Source organism: Centruroides sculpturatus, unplaced genomic scaffold, assembly GCF_000671375.1.
Source record: "Centruroides sculpturatus isolate CEXI.00-Female unplaced genomic scaffold, Cexi_2.0 scaffold814, whole genome shotgun sequence".
Lineage (NCBI taxonomy): Eukaryota > Metazoa > Arthropoda > Arachnida > Scorpiones > Buthidae > Centruroides > Centruroides sculpturatus.
The window spans coordinates 113,484-136,814 of record NW_019384989.1 but is presented as its reverse complement, the minus strand read 5'-3'; the positions used below and the strand labels follow the sequence as shown (position 1 = coordinate 136,814).

The window sequence follows — 23,331 nt, the reverse complement described above, 5'->3', positions numbered from 1 at the left end:
AAGCTTAAGCAAAGGCACATCAAATGGTACAAATTCGGTAAGTAGTCTTATGATTTTTTTTTAATAGCTTTTTATATGGGTCACTCCAAAAAATTTTGTTTTGGAAATGAATATCAAGTATGTCGTTTTCTTTTATTTATTTTTTCAAAAAAATTTAATGGNGCAAAGGCACATCAAATGGTACAAATTCGGTAAGTAGTCTTATGATTTTTTTTTAATAGCTTTTTATATGGGTCACTCCAAAAAATTTTGTTTTGGAAATGAATATCAAGTATGTCGTTTTCTTTTATTTATTTTTTCAAAAAAATTTAATGGTAAGCTTCTATAGTTTTACCAAATATAGTATCAAGGTTTACACAATTGAAAAAAAAATTAATTTGTAAAGAAAATTATTCTAGTTCTTGGTAGAATATATAATAAAATTTCAGTTCGGAATGTAGGATTTGGACCGTCCAACTTTAGACTCTTTCTAGACAACCAAAATAGTGACAAGAATCGCGTATCTAATTGTGATCTTCACAAGATTCATCTTCAAATGTATCTGTTTGTTGAACATATGATAGGCTTAACAGCATGTGCAGCATGATACCAATTGTACCCTATCTGTACAATTGCATTTCTCATGTTTTATGAGGTTTTAGTTGTCTCTGGGTATGTTCATAAAGTTGAACAAGTTAAACGTGTTAGGCTAGGACTCCACTACTGTAAAAACGGCGTAAAAACCCCTCGCTGTAAAAGCTTTTAATCACGTGACTCTGATATCTTACGCTTGAGCAGGCCGTAAAACCAGCGTAAAAGCGAGTTGAGCTATGTTCAACTTTCGACGCGAGTACGGCCGTAAAGACGTACCTTCCACCAATCAGAAGTCAGTGAAATCTAGGTCATCGCGACACGGAGCTAAAATGGCGGAAAACGAGCTTTTGTGTACGTTCCCTCATGGGTACTCTAGAATAGATCCGGAAAGATTTATCGAAAACATCTGAAAGTATTCGTGTATCTATGACAAGAGGTAACCTGATTATAATAATGGATACCAAAGGAAATCCTTCAATTTAGAGGCGTATATAATAAAAAAGCTAAGCTTATAAGTGCTGTATATTATCTTAATAATACAATAATAAAAGTTAGTATATGAAAGTAAAGATATTAATTTTACTACATTTGTAATTATAGTAGAGAAAAAACTCGTAAAATATAATCATTGTCTTTATATTGATACATCATGTATACAACCGTCTTTCGTTTCTACCAATTCACGTGCGAAGAAGTATTTACTTTCGACACTTGGGGCAGCACCATTGCCGTAAAAACTTTGCGCTAGCAGGATCTCCACCGTAATCCGAGTGCAAACGCAAATAGGTCACGTGATTAAAAGCTTTTACAGCGAAGGGTTTTTACGGTAGTGGAGTCCTAGCCTTAGTAATGAATCGTTTGAAAAGTAGTAGTCTCAATGCGTATGCTCTGCGATGATGACGTTCTGAACAAAACTCTAACGAAGTTCACAAAGGAAAGAGTCTTCATTAAGAAATTGGTGCCTGACAATATCGATGTTTCTAAATCTACTCGTGTGTTTAAATTGTGAATTAAAAGGTGAAATGATAGAAATAACTGTCTATCCAAAGTAATCTATGAAAAATAATTTAGATAAGGCTGCACTAGCAACATTCATATCTTCGATTTTAGAAACAGCCATTTAGTTATAAAAGAATCGTTCGAAAAGTCTAACGAAATAAGAATAATGCTGACGTTATTTTCATTTAACTCGTTTGACTTTATGAACGTACCCTCTAGTAAAGTGGGAAAACAGTTGACTTTTAACATTGTTTTGAGAAATACAGTAGAATCTCGATTATCCGGATTATTCAAAATAAACAAAAATTTTACGAATTTGCTGATTTGCACTTGGCAAATTACGATACTGTATGTACGTGATGGAATGCATAACTTTTTTTGTTTCAACGTCTCACCCAGCACAGTGGCCGTAAACTCTTAAATATATTTTGTGTCGTAATAAAAATATAACTTGACATACGTATTTATAAATAATTTTATTTTCAAATTACATCATTTCTATGACCAAGGGCAGCGTGGGCCATCGCCTATGCCTCGCGGTCTAAAGGGCCTCACGTTTCGAAGGTTTATCCATTACTTAAAAGCCGTGAACGCAACGAAAAAATTTTACTTGTCATAAAACAATAAATAGTTTGTCAAATTTTTATTCGTAAAAATGCAGTTTCAACTGCTTTTTATTTTATACAATCCATTTTCTTGCGCCACCAGAGGGCCTTTTAAGCAATAGGTAGTCTGTTAGCGTTGGTTAGTAGTAGTCCCAAATTCAATACGAACGTTTGTTTTTTGAAAATTTGATTACGATTTAAATACAGTATTTACTTTTAATATTACCGATATGTCATCGAAAAGAAAATGTGTTGTATTATCATTAAAAGACAAATTAAAGTATTTGTTTCAATTATCCGAATTTTTTCTTATCCGGACTACCTTCATCCCCAATTAGTCCGGATAATCGAGGTTCTACTGTAGTTATGGATTTTTTCATTTTTAAATTTTGTCCTATTTTTAAGGGTCTTCAAAATTCCAGATAGACTGATTTTGGGGCTATATCTCAAAGGGTCTATATATACCATCAGTTCCTTTGACTTTTTTTTTACTACTATGAGTGTGGTCTACAGCTCTGATGAGCTGTGTTTTTTCTGAATATATTCCTATTTACTTCATAATTCTAACAAATTAGTCACTATAGTTAACTTTATAAAATGAATATAACAATGGGCAAGGTTGAAGAAATGCTAATATTTTTGATCCAGTTAACAAGTTAACTTCAGACATGAGCAGATGTAAGAGGTATTCTCTTATGTCTGTTTATAGGTGAGGACTGCTCTTTAACTAGGTGAAAAATATAAGCATTTCTCTAGCCTTGCTAACTGTTAAAGGTAGGCTATATTGGCTCATGAAATGAATGTAGTAATAAAAGTCCTATTTGTTAAAAAGCTGAAGCAGCCCTAAAAAAAATGAAAGCATTACTTTGTGGTAAATTTAAACAGTTTGCTATCTGAAATTAAGCATTTAATGCAGATAATACTGTGGATCCAGAAACACATGAGGTAATGTTTGAGAATGCAAATATTTTGTTATTTAAACAGTTTGATGTTTGAGCTGTAATTTTCAAATTGCAGGTTTATACATTCCCACTTTGTTTATCTGATGTGTGTCCATCTCTCTTTTGTTAATCTGGAGAACAGAGTTACATAGATGAAAATTGAGACTAGATATGGAAAGCTTTGGGTCCAAAGGTCCTGATAAATGAACGTTTGGTCTGGACCAGAAGTTGCATGATTTTAATTCAAAATTTTTATTTAAATTAAAATACAATTTAAACATAACTAAACACCAACTGTATGCCGAAAATCTGTCAGGCTAGTTAGCCTTAAACTAGCCCGATAGATTTTCGGCATACGGTTGGTGTTTAGTTATGTTATATATATTGGGTTTAGCAATGTTTGTATACAATTTAAAATTGCACAATAAGAAATTTTGAATTTTTTTTTCTAAATGAATCTTTATGATAGAACTAACTGTTACCTGCGACTTTGCCCGCGGAAGTTTTGCAAGCAAACCCTATTTATATTCAGTATTTCAATAACCATAGTAATTGTTATATAACACCTACCACTGAGAATGATGAGAATTGCCGAGAATCAAACGAACTATTTTCAATTTGATCAATTTTCTGGAACGTTTACAATCGTTTTATAATCGAACCAATATGCAAAAAGAAATTCGAATTTAAAATGGTTCAAACATGGTTAAAAAATCAAAATATATAAAAATATTTATANGTTTACAATCGTTTTATAATCGAACCAATATGCAAAAAGAAATTCGAATTTAAAATGGTTCAAACATGGTTAAAAAATCAAAATATATAAAAATATTTATAACAATGTCTGAAATGCTATCAATTTAATACACCTAAGTATTCAATGAACACTAAATGTAGTTGAAAACAAAAAAATCTCATCTAAAATAGTACAGTAGAAGCTGTTCTTTCGGTTAAGCCTTAATGCTCTCCTTCTCCCCCTGCTGGGGAATTCCGACAAATCCCTTCTTAGTGTGCATTCCCATGGCGTACCCTAGTAAAACGCAGTTAGAAACAAAAAATTGCATCTAAAATAGTACAGTAGAAGCTGTTCTTCAGGTTAAGCCTTAATCCTTCCCACCCCTGCAGGGGAATTTTGAAAAATCCCTTCTTAGTGTGCATTTTCATGACATACCCTAACTGTGTACAAAATTTCACCTCTAGGTTCAGCGGTTTGCTCTGGGCGATGATGAATCAGTCAGTCAGTCAGGACAAGTAATTTTATATATTTAGATTATGTACAGTGGTTTCTCAAATATTTGGAATATATGATTTTAAAATAATACACTAGAAACATTGGGATATATTTTTGTACTTGTCTACAAGGACTTTTTATACCAGTGACCTGGTTCTGCAAATTAAGAAAACAATTCAGAAAAAACAGTCTTTATTTTCCTAGTAAGTCCTAGAAATAAATAAGTCCTTGCAGGCAATTTAAGTACAAAACTATAAGATAAGGACACAAAAGCATAAAATTTGATCAGGATATATTATTGAAAATATTTAATTCAAAATTATGCATGCAGAATACTGTATATTTCAGTAACTATTATAACTCTCTCTTTCTCAAATTACTGGAGTAATCAAATAAGAATAAAAATAAACAAAACCTTTAGTAACCAGTAACAGAACTTTTAAGACTGTGTACACATTAGGCATTTTTAAATGCGTGTTTTAAAGAATCAAGAGTTCTGCATAGGCATACATACTCAAATGTGCGCTTTTGGCCAAGCGCATGTCAAACGTGTGTTGATAGATTTTTGTTAAAACGTGCATTTTACGGGCGTCAGCTGAGCATTTTGAGATATATGTGCTGCCATGTTGTTGTACATTCAATTGCATGCTTTCGGGTAGAGTGGACATACGTTGGCCGAATTGGAGAACGATCATTTCAATATTGATCTATTTATTGATGAAATCTAAATGAGACTAGCCATCGTCAAATGATTTTATAGATATTCTAAAAGAATTAAAAAATTTGGGTTCATATTATCTTAGTTTTGGATATGTCAAAAACATTCCATGCGTCAGTCTATCTCGTAATATTGGGTGCACCCAAAATTCTCTGCCTCTGCCATCGTCTTTTATAGTGATGATGGAGGAGGCACACACAAGCAATTACTTTCATGTCCATTTCCAAACTGGGCCAGTGCTAATGCTCCACTAAATGATCGTTGAACGCCGAGCTAACGCACGGTGTGTACGCTGCTAATGCACGTTTAATGCAATGCAAAACGCCTAATGTGTACAAGCCCTTAATGACAAATTCTGAAATTTTGTTTAAAAAACCTGAAGCAGGCCTTGGTGAAGTCCGAAAACATTTGGAATTTGTCTTTAAAAGTTCTATTACTGATTATTAAAGGTTTTGTTTTTATTTTTATTTCAGTAACTAAAATAACACTTGAAGCATCAAAAATCTGTAGTGATTCATAGCATCTAATATGGGAGACTGGTGCAGAAAGGCATGCAACACTAATAATATTTTATATAGTACAGCATCGATTATCTGAATACTGATCAACTGAAAGCATTCCAGTCGGCAAATTCAAATTTCCACTAGTGCTGTGGCACTGCAATATTTGGCATGTCTTGGGCTACTCCAATATTATTTTTGTTGATGTGCGTGTTTTAGCTGGCAGCACTGGTGTGACCATATTGTATCATAAAAATTATTTCTTTATTTTGCTTGTGCAAAATAAATATATTGAAAAATATAAAAACAAAAAATATATATTTTTTAGAAGTTAAACTAGTATCAAAAATATTCCAATTCATGCACATCAAGAGGATACTTAGGACACCAGTATTTGATCAAGGCTTTTTTTCCCCTTTGTGACTATATTCTAGGACCTTGTATCGTGAGTGGTGTGTTTTGCTTCAGCTCGTCAGAGAATATAGCCCAAGCGGCTGACATCTCCAGATAAACCCAAGAAAAAGAGAGAGTTTTGCTTGTTTTAATGTGGTGTTTTTTTTAGGACTGTGTGTCAGGACATGTGCTGAATCAGAACGTTTTTGATACTAAATTAACTTCCAAAATATAAATTTTTTTTTGTTTTATATTTTCATATATATTTATTTTGTTTATGCAAAATAAAGAAATAATTTTTAATGATACAATAGCCACAATTATTATTTTAAAAATATTTTGTTAACATTGATGAAAATCCATGCAAAGCGACACACAACAGAGAAAAATTTCAACAAGGGATAGGTTAATATATTTTTTCATACATGATCAGTTATCCGAACAACTCCAGTTCCAAATTGTTTTGGATAATCGATGCTCTACTGTATTATTTTGTAATACTACTGTATTAATTAAGTGGGTATCCATTAGAGTATTTTCTTCCATAGCCATTTTCTCGTGAGTCCAGTTGTAGTTTCAGCAACAAATTAAAAACCTTGATGCACTGTTTTATCAGTATACATATTTATTATCCATTTGTTGTAACAAAATGCATTTCAGTAGTAAATAAAATAAAATATGACTTATATAGAGTTTCTACAGAAAAATAATTTCTAACTTGTATCATGTTCTTTTCATTACACTACAGTTGTATGGTAGCATTACGAAATAATATAAAATTTACTTAGCCACCAATAGGAAAGATAATAAATTTTTTATGATTTTAACTAATAAAATTGTTTTATTTCAAATAATTTATTGATCAGCACTGGATTTGATAAAAATATTAATTTTAGCTTAAAATTAATCAAAAACAATTTTATTTGGAAATGAATAATTCATGCAACTGCTAAATTGAGGACTCCGAATAATTTTTAGGTGTCCTCAATTGTTGCCCATGCACAATCTGTTTTTATTCAAAAATGTTGTATTAAGTCAAAAACATTTTGGTAATTAAAAAGGTGTTTGATATCCTTGGTTTAGTAGTCGTATGAATTATTCATTTCATAAATATAATGCCAAGATTTTATTACGATTAAATAAATATTATTGCCTTACTGTCCTTATTCAGTTTATTATATATTTGTCAACATAGACATTAATTATTAACAGGACAATTATACTGGTGTTAAACATTTACACAAGAATGAGGAAATGTTTTTAGAGAAAACAGACTTTCTTTATTAAGTAATCTGACTCACAGGTAAGCTTTTATTACAATTGCTTGCCATCAGTCTTCCTGAACAGCATTTTCATATTAGACACTATGAGCTGCCGCTGTTAAAAATTCATTCAAAACCAGATCTTTTTATAGACCAGATACAAAAACAGTGACCTTAAAAATTCAATGCACAAAATATCAAAATAGGTTCTATGACTTACTCCATAAAAATGTTTAGGATAGGATAAAATAGTCAATCCATGCATCACAAACAAAATGCCATCACATAGAACAACACAACACACTATAGAGCAAGAAAATGGCTGTTGAAACCTTTGGATACAAAGAATGGTTGATTAATGATTGAATCATTCTATAAGCACATGTAAGGGGACTGGGGGAGATTTCAAAATGAAAAAAATAATGATTATATGTGATATTGTTATCATCTCCATTGCTGTCTGGACTGCTGAGCGGTAACAGTCAACATCATGTGGGAGCGGTTGAGTCAGAGATTGATGCCTTGTTTACAAACAACACAACCCATTTATTAGACAATTTAACTTACAAAAAGTTCATAGTCATGAAGGGTTTAAGTCCTTGTATACTTTGGTGTGTAGTTTTCAAAGAAGGTGGTTTTCATTCGCAGACTGGATGTTGCATTCTAAGTCCAGTTGTTGAACAGGAAACGATGTCTGATGAATGCAGATCAGAATGTCTGAAGTTTCTCTCAACGAAGGTCTAATACTTTCAGAAGATACATCAGCAAAGGACAAAGATGGAACCTTGCAGGAAGCACCCCATCAAGGGACATAGCCTCATGAGACGCCATGGCAAAGAGACAAGTGTCCTTATGGCCTGGGCTTAAATACCTTTTTGTCTCACAAATTGTCACTTTATTGGTTATTAATCCCCTTTCTCGGTCACAGATTGGTCTTTCTCTGTTACCAGGTGAAATTGGACCAGATCAGTTCCAAGAAAGATGATTGTTTATGAATACAATTTGACACTGTCTTTTGTTTGGTGTTGAATGAACCTTGTACTGTACCTTAACTAACATTTCCTTTTTTTGTTCATCTTGTCTTGTAAAAAATTTAATTTACTAATTTTTCTCTTTTTTCGCATGGTTTTAATATTAAAATAATTTTATTTTTTTCCTTTTCCTTTCTAATTTAATTTCTTTAATTTTAATTAATCGTGAAGATCAAGATTCAGTTTTGTTTTGATTTTTGGTTAAAAGAATGTTTTTCATCACAGCCCAGGGCCTCACACACACAACACAGAAACTAACATGTAGCATACATAGATTATAAGAAAGTATTTGACAGCATTCCACACTAAAGATTATAGCATTCACTACACTTGTACAAAATACATCCAACATTACATTTCTAGAAAACAATGCAATAGTGGAGAATAACATGACATATCAGACTTCATGACATACAGTAGAGCATCGGTTATCCGAAGGAATTCCAGTCGACAAATTTAAATTTTCGCTAGTGCTGTGGTGCTGTAATCTTTGGCTATGTCTTCGGCTACTCAAATATTTTACATTTTTGATACTAAATTAACTTCTGAAGTATAATTTTTTATCGTTTTTATATTTTTCAATATATTTATTTTGTTCGTACAAAATAAAAAAATAATTTTTAACAATACAATAGTCTTCATTAGGCTTAACATCGACGAAAATTCAATGCGAAGCGACACACAACGGAGAAAAATTTCAACACGGGATAAATTAATATATTTTTCGTACATAATTGGTTATCTGAACAACCCCAGTGGATAAACGACGCTCTACTGTACATAAAAACAAACCAAATGCACATAAGGCAAGGCATTTTCCATGGAGATTCATTAGGTTTAGTTCTGCTTGACATTGAACTCATTGTCTAATAGGTTGAAGAATACTAAATGCAGATACTACATCAAACACAACAAAATACACAATATCTCATCTTGTGTAAAGATAACATAAACTACACATCCACACAAGCACAGCTAAATTATCTGTTAGATGTTAGACATACTTATTCCATTAACATTCAAATGGTGTTTGTCCTAGACAAATGCAAAATACTTTGCATAGAAAAAGGACTTCTGAAGAAAGATAGTTTTGTACTTGTAAATGGAAATATCATTGAATCTATGAGTAAAGGTGAAATCTACAAATATTTATGATTCCACGTGAATAAACTCACAGAACACACACAAAGGAAACTAAAGAATACAGAACAGATTAAACTGAACCATACTGCTGAATGCAAAACACACCTTTAAGCAATCAATACATATGTTGTTTTAGTACTAACCTATTCATTTGGAGTTTATACTTGGGCATACAGAGCTAGAACCAACTCTGAAGGAAAACACAAACAACATTAACAAAACGAAAAAAAAAATTACCCTAAGTCATCCATAGAAAGGCTGACTCTTTCTCATAAAGAGGGAAGACAAGGCCTCACAGATATTTTAAACCTGCACTACAAACAAATATAGATATTGCAAGAGTTTTTCTACAGAAAACATGAAACATCACAATTACACACTGTAACTCTTGCAGACAAATATAACACACTATTAAATTTATACAACATTGACCTTGATTTAATGCAGGATACAAAATTCAGACATTATCAGGCAGTCTTGGACTCAGAAGGAGCTCTACACTTAGTCTCACAGGATCACTTTTAATACTTTATAATATACTTTTTAAATATTTCAATCAAATAAAATGAATGAATGAAATTCTGCTAGTATTTCTAACTATTTGACTCAATTTTCTGTTTTTATTATGTTAGTAAGATGACAGAGCATATTATTTCTATATCTATTATATAAGTGAATTGTTCATTGTCAAGATTTCTTTAATTTACAAATGTTATTTAAATAAATTTTTAATATTACTAAATTTCCATAACTATTTACTAAGATACATAACACAAATCTGGATATTTTATTATCAAATCTAATGATGGCCAAGGAGATTAAGGTGTCAACCTATCATTCTGGGGATCTGGGTTGAATCTAGGTGTGCAAAAAATCCCAGGATGTGTTGGGTCCTATTCTTTACCATCTGACTTGCTCCCAAAAAGCAGCGTCAAAAATTTATATATATATATAATTATTATAATATATATAATAATAGTAATATATATATATATATATATATATATATATATATATTATATTATAAAAGGTGGATTACTTGGTAGATTGAAGAAATTCAGCTTTTAGATATTTGGTTATTAACAAATTACAAAACATAGTAAACAATTCATCCAGCATAATTTGAATATCTATTTGCACTCTACATATGTGTATTATTTTAGAATGTTTCATTTAAATATTATTAAATTTTTATTTCATTACTTCATTACAAAATATTTAATATTTCAGTTTAATTTGAAATAAAGATGTCTAATGATGAGGATGAAGGTTTTGTTCTTCGAATCCGTGGACTTCCTTGGTCTGCAACTAAAGAAGAAATTGAAAATTTCTTTAAAGGTATCTTTTATTCTTTTTTTCTTATGAATTTTCTGATTTTTAAATACTCTAAAATTGAAGTTAAAGACTGTTGTAAATTTGAAATTTTGGAATCAATAAAATTTATTTCTAAATTGCTTGTAAAAGTGACACAATAGTATTAAAATTTTGAATATTAAGATGTATAGTATGCAAAAATTCCTATATAATCAAAAATAAAATTGTTGTTGAAAATTGTTTAAACTATTTATTAAAAATCTCTTTAAATTAAATTTTTAAAATTATTTGAAATGTTTGGATTTGAAAGAAGATATAGTTCTTTTAACATCAAAAAGTTACTTTTGCAGTTTCGGTTTTGTATAAGCCATTTTTTATGTTTGTGTTATTTTTGGTGATAATGATTACATAAAATATCTATTTTTTCATTTATATTTAAGAGATAATTAGCAAAAGAAATTTTATATTTTGAATCTGTATTTGAAAGAGTTATAATTGAATTAATTGATAATATTGAAAGTAAGTTTTGCAATCCAATGACAATAGGATGCTTACATTGCATACTCAATGTCAAACCACACATAGGTATCTAAGAAAACTACCATCCAATATAGCACATTTGAAGTCCTGTCACATGTAAATACATGTGACAGGACTTCAAATGTGTTACACGATCATCCTATTTCCCTTGAATGCTGATACTTCAGTATTAATGAAAGTAATTAAGACCTACATCCCCAGAAAAGATGTACTTAACAAAGTAGATTGGGGGAATTTTCATGTAAAAAAAATCTTTTAAACCTAGTCGTAAAGATAAATGCTAAAATTTCAGTGTGATTTATAGTTAGGTTGATATTTTTTCATTAAACATTTATAATTCTGAGAACATTTGCTTTAAATTTAAAATTAGTGAAATTTTGTTATGAAATTATCGTTATTATTATTAAATGTCATCTTAAAATAAATTTTTAATTAACAATGGCATTTTTTCATAAATGTAGTCTAAGAATTAAAATATTTCAAAGATTTAAAATATTAACTTTTTGGACTGTAAAGCTCACCAGTAGCCAAGCAGTTTTGTTCATTGAACATTAGTAGTTTGGTTCTGGGTTCGCACCTCGCCAAGACAGGTTGGCAATGCAGAGTTTTCCAAGTTTTCTTCATGTCTTTAATGCCTAAATAGGGACCAGTTACCCTTACAAAGACCCCCTTAGGCAAATCACCCAAGTGTTATGATACCATAACAAAAAAACTTTAAACTCTAAAAATTTCTGTTTTTTATGTACTTGGAGACTAAATTCTTTTTATTCCTTGGGCTAGAAGGGGGATTTGTATAGTAAAATCAGTCAAACAACTTTCCTATCAGCCAATATCATATTTAAAGAGTTGAGCTTAAAAATTTTAAAGAAATATCAAAATAATTCTTATGTTGCTGATATTGTTCAAGAGTTGCTGTTCATTTTCAATAGGAAATGATATTATACTGTATAAATAAACCTAATTAATTTTTGATTAAAGAACAAACTCCCCTATTTCACCTACTATTGTTTTCATATTAGAGCAGTTATGATAATTTTAGCAAAAAAAGAGTGAAAAGCTAGTGGTAGGCTGGACAAGAATTAGACAAAAGGGATTTATGTGGGCCTTCACACTGTTGAATGAGAACTGAACAAAAAGAAATTTTTTGTCCTTGGGATCTCTTTTTGTTCAGGGTCCCAAGGATACAAAATTCCTTTTTATATTGTTGTTTGTAGACAGAAACTGTTTTTCAATTTCCCAGACCACTGGCAACATGTGGGTTTGACAATGATGAAACAAATAGTTCATACCTACCTGTATTCTTCCTAATAAAAGGCATCTTCTAAAGATGATAACTTGGGCTTGCCTGTCAGTGTGTGGTGTGGTATGGTGAGATGTAATCATTTACGAGGCAGTGAATGGTACAAAATTTGTTGAAGTGCTGGAATGGAAACTGCTGCATTCTGAAGCTGAGCTTTTCCATGACTGACTTCATTTTTATGAATGATATAAAGTCATCATTTTGAATGTGTTCAAGAGTGATTTTAGCAGAGAAATGCCTAGAAATTGTCTTCACCTGCTTAATCTCCAGACAATACTCCTGTTGAGAAACTGTGCAAGAGGATGACTACAATAATATGGAAGAAAAGCCCCAGAAACAAAATTGAACTTATTGAAGTTGACATCCATGCATGACTTAACGTTGTTCATGTAACTGGTCTAACACATTGCTCAAACACTGTAAAATGGTCATCAAAACAAAGGATTATTGAGTATTTACAAAGTGCACTTAGCAAAGAGAGACACCAATCTTACACTATAATTCCTAATGCTTTTGTTGTTTAATGAGTAAAAGCTGTTCATTGAACAAGTGTTTTCAAATTTTGAAGATGGCCTATGTTAATACAGTAGAGCGTCGTTTATCCGGATCAATTGGGGACTGGGGTTGTTCGAATAACTTATTTTTTGAATAACCGATTATGTACGAAAAAAAATTAATTTATCCCATGTTGAAATTTTTCTCCGTTGCGTGTCTCTTCGCATTGAATTTTCATCGATGTTAAGCCTAATGTGAACTTTTTAAAATAATCACGGCTATTGTATCGTTAAAAATTATTTCTTTATTTTTTACAAACAAAATCTATATATATAAAATTGCTTGTCCTGACTGACTCACTGATTCATCATCGCCCAGAGCAAACCGCTGAACCTAAAGAGGTGAAATTTGGTACACAGTTAGGGTACATCATGAAAACACACACTAAGAAGGGATTTTTCGAAATTCCCTCACGGGGGAGAGGGAGAGCATTAAGGCTTAACCAGAAGAACAGCTTCTGCTGTAATATTTTAGATGCGATTTTTTGTTTCTAATTGCGTTTTAGTAGGGTACGCCATGGGAATGCACACTAAGAAGGGATTTGTCAGAATTCCCCAGCGGGGGGGGAGAGCATTTCATTTCAGACATTGTTATAAATATTTTTATATATTTCGATTTTTTATCCAAATGTTCGAACCGTTTTAAATTCGAATTTGTTATTGCATATTGGTTCGATTATAGAACGATTGTAAACGTTCCAGAAAATTCATCAAATTGAAAACATTTCATTTGATTCTCGGCAATTCTCATCATTCTCAGTGGTAGGTGTTATATAATAACAATTACTATGGTTATTGAAATACTGAATATAAATAGGGTTTGCTTGCAAAACTTCCGCGGGCGAAGTTGCAGGTAACAGCTAGTAAAAATATAAAAACAAAAAAAATTATACTTTAGAAGTTAATCTAGTATCAAAAACGTTCAATTCAGCACCACACAGTCCTCAGAAAAACACTACACAAAAGTGCCAGTGCTGCCAGCTAAAACACACACACCAACAAAAGAAATATTGGAGTAGCCCAAGATATAGCCAAAGATTGCAGCGCTATAGCACTAGCAGAAATTTAAATTTGTCAACTGGAATGCTTTCGGATAAACAACGCTCTACTGTAGGTTCATTTGACTCAATTTTGAACTCAATTGTAAATTGTTCTAAAAATAGAACAGTTGATTATTAAATTTATTAGTTTAGCCAGTTCTAGCCTGATAATTTGACTTTGGTTGGTGTATTGCTTTAATGATTATTAAATATTGATTTGTCTTAAAGATCTAATGTTCCATTATGTAATATTATGTTTAGCAATAAAGTGTTTCTAATGAATTTATTATTATTTATAATTTTGTAACAATTTTGTTTAACATATGCAAAAAGATAAAATGTTTTGTAAAACTGTTAATTTAGTTGAAATCCTCATTATGCAGCTTACTATTTTTGCTTTATATTTGATTTTAAACAGTGCTTCAAATTGAAAACTGAGTACCCAAGTGTTGCACTAATTATGGTGGTCACTTAATTATGTAATTAAGTATGTCAAGCATACAGCCTGATTTTCAGTATATTTTTTGGAGATAGTCTTTTGCCTTGGAGCATAGAAATATTTTTCCTGATTTTAGGACTCTAATTGTTTTAAATCAAATGGTGTGTATACTTATCATCAATAGTTATTGATGTATGTTTCAATATTATTTGTAAATTCCCTGTTGGGAATGTCAGTCTGACAGGAATAAACAAACAATATTTCTGTTATGGCATTAAGCAAACAATTCAAACAAAAATGTACATTTGTTTACAAAATTATTAGGGGAGAAGTGTCTGGACATTCTTACCATCAAAATCTCACATTTGCAGAATCAACTTTATTGCTAATTCTTTGTTATTTTTCTTAATGATAAACATGGTTGCTTGAAATTTCTTTTAAAAATATTACTTAATTTAAGTTAGTAAGCTTCAGCAGAGTTGAATTCTGTTGAAATGTGTTAAATTTTAATATGAATTTGAATTTTTATTATTATTAATGGCATAATTACAAATCATTTCAGGTAGAATAAAGCTTATAAGCTCGGATATCACATCTGTGGAAAGTTTATTTGCTAATTAGACATTGAGGAATACTGTTATCTAGAATGAAATATATTTAAATGTATATGTTTTTATTTAATAAGATTTATCTTGAAGTCAAATAGGTGGTGTAATTTAGAAATTAACTTTTAATGTGCCGTATTACTGATATTTATGTAATTTTGCATTAAACAATAGAGGAGAAGATAGTGTTATGGAACCCCATTTTCATTTTAGTGAATTGTAAACAAGGTATCTTAGCTACACCTGCATTTTTTGTGTGAAAAGTACTAGTAACTATTAAATTAAATGTTCCAAATTGGATTTTTCTCTAGTGTAACTATAAGTATGGTTTTTGAAAGCTTCTGTACAAAAAATCAGAAAGTAGGCTTAGAGAAAATCGGGTGGTAATATGGAACCTTACTGTATGTTTTCAAAAAATGCTTTAATATATCCAAAAACAAATAGGAAAGTACAAAGAATGTTAAATAATTACAAAATTATTTACTCCAATGTATTTTATTGAAAAAATGCTTTTATAATAGAAAAATATGACCTCCATCATATATATTCCAGCAGCTCTTTTTCAATATTCTCAGGAAGAATTGACTTTCTACCTAGTGTCTTTTTTCACAAATTGCTCCGGACGAATGTCTGCTTGCAAATAGAGAGTTCAGAGGAGTTGGGTTCCATATTAAAAGCACCAATGGAATTGCCATCTTGAATTAACTTGTCTGTCAAGAGCAAAATTTAAAAAACGTGAAGATCACAAATTAATATGTACTCCTAAGTCTCTGGAACGGAATACATGCACCAGTGAACCTACAACTACACAATTTATATTTTAAAAATAATTAAATTCACTTAGCATTCAAAACTTGCGAATTTTGAAAAACACAAATTTGCTGATTCACTACGGACAACCGTTTAACTGAAGTGAAATGGGTTTTCCCCTTGCTATGGATGACTGCCTAGTTCAGTTCAGCCACAATCCCCTACGGTTCGCCTTTATTGTCAGTTTGAAATGGTGTGGTTCCATAATACCTGCAGTGTTCCATAATACCACCTTTTCCTCTACAATTCCAAACTTTATTTAGTCTAAATTCAAAAATTTCATGTTTAAAAAAAGTTGATTTTTAAATTTTTTTTATAAATGAATTGATACAAAATTTTCATATTGTTTTTATTTAAATATGATTTATATTTTTAGGTTGCACCATAAAGACCAATGGTATACATATGACATTATCTAGAGAAGGAAGACCTAGTGGAGAAGCTTATGTGGAAATGGCATCTGAAGATGATTTCAAGAAAGGATTAGATAAAAATAATCAGCATATGGGCCATCGTTATATTGAAGGTTCAGTATTTCTGTTGTGCTATTATTCTGATTAACAGTATTTATTCTGCCATAGCTTTCATAGTGGATAAAATGAGTTATCAGTGTGTGCGTGTATATATATATATATTGAATGTAATTTTTATATTTATAGATTGTAGCAGGTTGTATAATAAATTAGGGGCTAAAATTTGTTTCCAAATGACAGGAAGACTCCTCCTTACCTGTACCTGAAAGAGGCAGAAAGGATTTTGTAGGAGTTTGTAAAAATGTGTCCCACTTTTGTTGTCAATATTACAGGCTACTCACAATTAAAAAAGTTTTATTTATTTATTTATTCGGTAGGACTAGCAGTTATGGTTCATTCAGATGCAAGACTGAAAGAAAACAATAGAACATTGGCACTCACCTCTTTATTGACACTAGTGTAGTCTGTTGTTAAAATTTAAATTTATTAAATTGTCTCTTAATAAACTCGAAGAAACCTAATTAGAAATTGATTTTTTGTTACACAATCAAAATTATTAAAATTATAAATTGAAAAATGGTAAACAATACAGTTTAAATTACATTTATTTTCTATTATATTTTGAACTTGTATTTTAATTTTTGCAGTTTGTGGATAATCTTTTACAACAAAAATATCTATTTCATCACTTTTTTGTTAGATATTACTTGCTTTAGCTCTTCTAATATTTCATCCATTCAAACATGTCTAGACATTCTTCATGAAGACCACATAAAAACAACAAAATAGAACTAATATGCAAAGGAAAATTCCACATGAGCATGTGCATGTTGAATTTTCCATATTAGCTTGGAACTAGGAAGTGTTGACAGAAGAATATAAAAGAGATGAAATAGCCTAACTCCACTTCTATAGAAATAAAAATAAAAAATTACATTGTACTTTTTACAATAGCATAAGTGCCAAAAGGTTAAACACTTTCAAGTGCTTTCAAAATAACTAATTTCAGAAATAATTATATACATGCAGTAAAATCAAGCATTCTGAATGATTCCAATTAAAGATATTAGTGTTGAAATATTTGAAAAAAATATTGAGTTACAGAAATGAGAAATCAACAAATTTCAGAAACATTGAGAAAAAACAATGTGAATAATAAATAAAGGCAGAGAATGAGGATATGATATACATTTAGGAAATAATAATTACAAATTTTTATTTTATGTCATATAAAATCAACAAAATTTTGTATTTAATGTAAAGACTTACATAGATTTTTATCAAAACATTATGACTATTGTATTTATAAAATAATATGGATTTTTAATAATAGTGTTAATTATAATTGATTTATAATTTAATTGTTTATCATATTATTTATCATTACAAATTAGAATAAGAAAATGTTTTAAAAAATTTGAAATTCAAAAAGAAAGGAAAAGAAAAAATTATATTGAATACATATTATGAATTTACTTATAAATTTTATTTTAGTATTCAAATCAAAAAAGAGTGAAATGGAATGGGTCATTAAAAGAAGTGGTGCCCATCAACAAGATTCACTTAATGATGGCTGCATACGTTTAAGAGGTTTGCCATTTGGATGTTCAAAAGAAGAAATTGCTCAATTTTTTTCAGGTAAAAATTAAAATTTATGGTACTAAGTCATATGAAATGTTTAATTTGATAAATTTTTTTGTTTACCATATTTAATAATCATATTTTAAGTATGTTAAATGCTATATGAAACTTATAAAATACTTTTTGTATGAGAAAAGAATAGATTTGATTTGATTTTATTATTGTAAGTGAAAAAAAAAGATAAAGAAAAGATTTTGATTAAAAATGTATAATCATTATTCTTTCAAATTTTTCTATAGTTTAAAACAAATTGCTTGAAAAACATTTTTTAAATATTTTGTTTTTTAAAATTTATTAATTAAGAAGATTACATTATTTAATGAATTTAAAAATATAAATATTGGATGTCCAATAGGTAATACATTGGAATTTCAAATGATAATATGATTGTTTATTATCTAAAAGTTTGTCCCATTATTTCAATGAATGGTTGCTGCAAGTATATAGTAGTTGATGAAAAATTAAGTTTAATACATATTTACTTTTTGGACATTTAGTAATATTCTCATTAAAAGATATAAGCTGATAGTTTAAAGAAGTATGTGCTTAAATCTATAAAAGAAATAAATAAATTAGGTATGTAGTGTTACTGTGAAATTTTCCTAGCAACAATTGCTATTTATTTTCCATTTAAAGATCTTTTTAAAAAAAGTAAATATGTTTAAAATCATAAAAGTATTTTAATAAATTTTACATAATAGTTATTTTCTTCTTAATAAAATAATAATCCTCAGTAATTGAAATAACAAATATTGTAATGTGTACTCTAAAAACATTTTTTTTCAATTTATTTCAAAAATTTATAAATAAGAAAATTTTAAAAATAAATTTGAGAAGTAATTAAAGTTGTCCTACAGTTTAATGATGAATACCAAGTTTTGTGTAGATGACAGACAGCTTTGTAGTTGTAACACATGTAAAATATAAAAGTTGACAATAGCTCTTGGTTGAGTTTCCAGTATTCAAATAGTAGGAGGTTAAGGATGCTAGAAGAAAGTCCAATAATTTTCAGTTCGGTTATACTATATAAAATTTAAATAAGAACAAAAGCATAAAGAGTTATTTTGTTAATTTAATTAACGGCTATCAACATTCATTGTATATACTAGATTTATTATACACAGAATAGGAAATATAGCTCGATTAAGATATCAATGTTTATTGGTTTATGTTAACTGGGGAATGCGTTTCAGACCTTCTTGTCCCTCATCAATCCTAAACAAGTTATACATTGTAAGTAATTGTGTATCCTTTTTAGACACATGAATATACATACATAGATAAGAAATTTCAGACAACCAGGCATAAAGCAAATTCCAGAAAGAGTTATTTTGTTGAATAATAATAAATATTTTTAATAGAGATTTTTAAGTTTAAAAAATACTAATACACTTTAGCTCAAAGTTAAAATTGCATATGGTGCCATGTTATGAGATTTTATTTTTAAAGTAATTTTTATATTATTAATTTTAAAATAGCAAAAGGTGTAATTTGAAGGTAGAGATAAGTTCTAAAAAAAATGTAAATGCCAATAATGAATAAATTGCACTTAAGAGAATTTTACAGATTTTTTTTAGGTATATATATATTGAAGTGTGTGTTTGTTTGTGTAATCTTTTAAAATTTTTTATGTGAGTAATCTTTAAAAAATTATATATGTATATATTTCTATTGAGGATTACTATTGTGATTTGAAATGCTTTTAAATAAAATTTATTTTGCATCATTGTTAAATAATGATTTTAATAATTTTTAAATTGGAATTAAATGAAATTTGCAGTATTTTCTATTAGACATCAACTGCAGTAATTATTTTAAATATTTTGATGTGTGTAGCATTTAACAAACTTAATTTTTATTTTATAATTTCTTTATTTTAAATAATTTTTATTAAAAATCATATTAAATTTTATTTGATATACTAAAATTATATATTTATATAGCCATAGTGACCTGCTATTATTTTTAGACAAAATAGTTGAATATTATTGTTTTTGTATAAATATATGTACAAATCTGTTTAAAATGTGACTAAGAAGACTTTTATATATATCCTAATAATAATTTATTAAGTATTTCCTACATTATACATTCTTCATTAAAATACTTTCGTCAATTAGTAATTTAATGGCCATATTCAAATTAAATCTTATATAAATGTATTTAATACATTTGATTAATATTGCTCTAAAGTATTTGAATTTTGCATTATCATCATATAAATTATTTGTATCAAATTTTAACTAAAACATATGATAATTTCTTTTTGATTTTATAATTAATTTTTTTTTCTCTTGAAAACATTATATAATTCCGTATTTTTCAAAAAATATGTTATTTTATCAACTGTCTTTAAATTCAGGAATCTTAATAAAATATTTGATAGTGAGTAAATATTAATTTCACTTGGTTTTTCATGAAATGGCAATAAAATTTCTGAAGTATTTCAGGGATACAGAAATTTTGACATTATTGTAATTGTCTCTGTCATTGTTATATTGTGGTTAAAGCTTAGTATACTTTTTATTTGTTAGTGTCATAAGAAAGTTTTCATGTAAAAGTGTAGCTTTATTTCATACATTTATAAATTTTCAAAATTTTGTTGTAATTTCTTTGTTCTTGAATTTACAATAAATTCTTTTTCTGATCTATAGTTGGTTTCTTTAGTGTTAATACACTTAATCTAGTTGCAGCATATTTAGTATTAAACACAATGTTATAATTTATTTTTAAAAAAATTTGCATATATACTTTAAATATTTCTATAGATATTAGATATTGAATCCTTTCAGAAAAATTTTGAACTTTAAACCTTAAATTTTCAATCTGTTTATCTGTTCAATTTGTTGCATTTGATGATGATATAATAATTATAAATACAGTAGAGCGTTGTTTATCTGAATCAAGGGACTGAGGTTGTTCGGATAACTTATTTTTCAAATAACCGATTAGTACAAAAAAATATATTAACCTATCCCATGTTGAAATTTTTCTCCATTGCATGTCACTTTGTGTTTAATTTTCGTCAATGTTAAGCCTAATGTAAATAAACTTTTTAAAATAATAGTCGTGGCTATTGTATTGTTAAAAATTATTTCTTTATTTTTCACAGACAAAATAAATATATTGAAAAATATAAAAACAAAAAAAAAATTATACTTTAGAAGTTAATCTAGTATCAAAAACATTCGATTCAGCTCGACACACAGTCCTCAGAAGAACACCACACAAAAGTGCCAGTGCTGCATGTTAAAACACACACACCCCAACAAAAAAAAATATTGGAGTAGCCCAAGATATAGCCAAAGATTGCAGCGCCACACTAACGTGTGTGCTGCACGTTAAAACACACACACCCCAACAAAAAAAATATTGGAGTAGCCCAAGATATAGCCAAAGATTGCAGCGCCACACTAACGAAAATTTAAATTTGCTGACTGGAATGCGTTCGGTTAACCAACGTTTCGGATAAATGACGTCTACTGTATTAAAATCTGTAGTTTTTTATTCTGTTCTCTTATCATCACTATTGTTCTTCTTTCTCTTAGTGAAAGTACATCAAAAAATAAATGAATACATGTACAAGGTTTTCATCCAATGTTCCTTGCAAATATTAATTTTTAACGTTTGAAAATTGAAAAGCTTGTAGCAAATGGCTATAAGCCATAATAGATGATACATTCCACAAGCACTGCATAGCATAGTCTATTAAATGATCATTAATTAGTGGTGGCTGCTGAACATGTATTATTGTGGCATCATCGATTCCCAAAATTTTTTTTAATATTTTTATTTTTTTAAAGAATTATAGAATTTTTGCATTTGCATATTTAATAAAATTTTTACTTGTCTAAATAATCAGAATAAATGACATAGTGTAGTTATCATATATCTTATTGTTAATTTTTAAACTTTATTATAATGGCTTACTATTTGTTGAATGATATGTATTGTAAAAGCATGTAAGATATAAATATTTTTTACTGCACATTTTCTCTATTACCAAATTCAGAATTTTAATTTTTGTGTTAAATGATATGTAGTCTGCTTTTGATTTGTTAGATTCCAGCTCATAATCTTCACTATCCAACACAATTGAATATGAAGTGTTACTAGATGGAAGTGATTTTTCTGTTGAAGATGATTTACAACTGTACAGAATGTCTTTTCCATTATCCTTTTGTGGGCTGTCTTCTTCTGGCAGGAATAATTCTTCTATCTTGTCAAAATCCATTCTGTCAAAATGTCAGTAATAGTTGTAGCAAATTTTTCACCTAAAGCTGTTGCTATTTTGATATGGTTTCACTTGCTGGTCCTTTGATAACATTTAGCTTTTCCAAAATTTGGGTACAAAATTTCAAGCTATCCATAATATCCTGTTTTTCATACAATGCAATAAATGAGAACTCATTGCTTTCAATGTTGGTTTTTGGCAGTTTTTTACTTATTGATGGTTAATTACAAAGATCTTCCTACGACAGTGCCATTTCACAAAAGTTTTAATACTTATACTGCTTTCTAATAATTCTACTATGACTAATACTGTAGAGCGTTGTTTATCCGAATCAATTGGGGACTGGGGTTGTTCGGATAACTTATTTTTCGGATAACCGATTATGTTCGAAAAAATATCACATGTTGAAATTTTTCTCCATTGCATGTCGCTTTGCGTTGAATTTTCGTCGATGTTAAGCTTAATGTAAACTTTTTAAAATAATAATTGTGGCTATAGTATCATTAAAAATTATTTCTTTATTTTGTACAAACAAAATAAATATATTGAAAAATATAAAAACAAAAAAATATATACTTTAGAAGTTAATTTAGTATCAAAAACGTTCAATTCAGCACGACACGCAGTCCTCAGAAAAATACTACACAAAAGTGCCAGTGCTGCCAGCTAAAACACACATCAACAAAAAAATATTGGAGTAGGCCAAGATATAGCCAAAGATTGCAGTGCCATAGCAGTAGCAAACATTTAAATTTGCCAACTGGAATTCATTCGGATAAACGACGCTCTACTTTATTTTGAATTTTACAACTAACCTCAGATCCTGCTTCATCTTACTTCAAAACGAAACCAAAACTGAAAATTCTAGAAATATGAAGGTTAAAATGATGGTTCCAATTGTTGACATAAGTATTTTATTAAATATGCAAATGCAAAAATTCTTTTAATTATAATTTTATTATAATTAAAAGAAATAATATAT

General features: G+C 29.1%; 1 protein-coding gene across 2 annotated transcripts in view; it reads left to right on the top strand.

The window, feature by feature from the left end:
* LOC111632971 (heterogeneous nuclear ribonucleoprotein F-like) overlaps positions 1-23,331 on the top strand; it is a 43,090-nt gene that overhangs the window by 2,209 nt on the left and 17,550 nt on the right. For both annotated transcript variants that reach the window (XM_023377487.1, XM_023377486.1), the window contains exons 2-4: positions 10,630-10,737; positions 16,378-16,527; positions 17,969-18,112. In XM_023377487.1, the coding sequence (XP_023233255.1) occupies positions 10,647-10,737; positions 16,378-16,527; positions 17,969-18,112 (385 nt within the window). In that variant the 5' untranslated portion in view covers positions 10,630-10,646. The remainder of the gene's footprint in view (positions 1-10,629; positions 10,738-16,377; positions 16,528-17,968; positions 18,113-23,331) is intronic.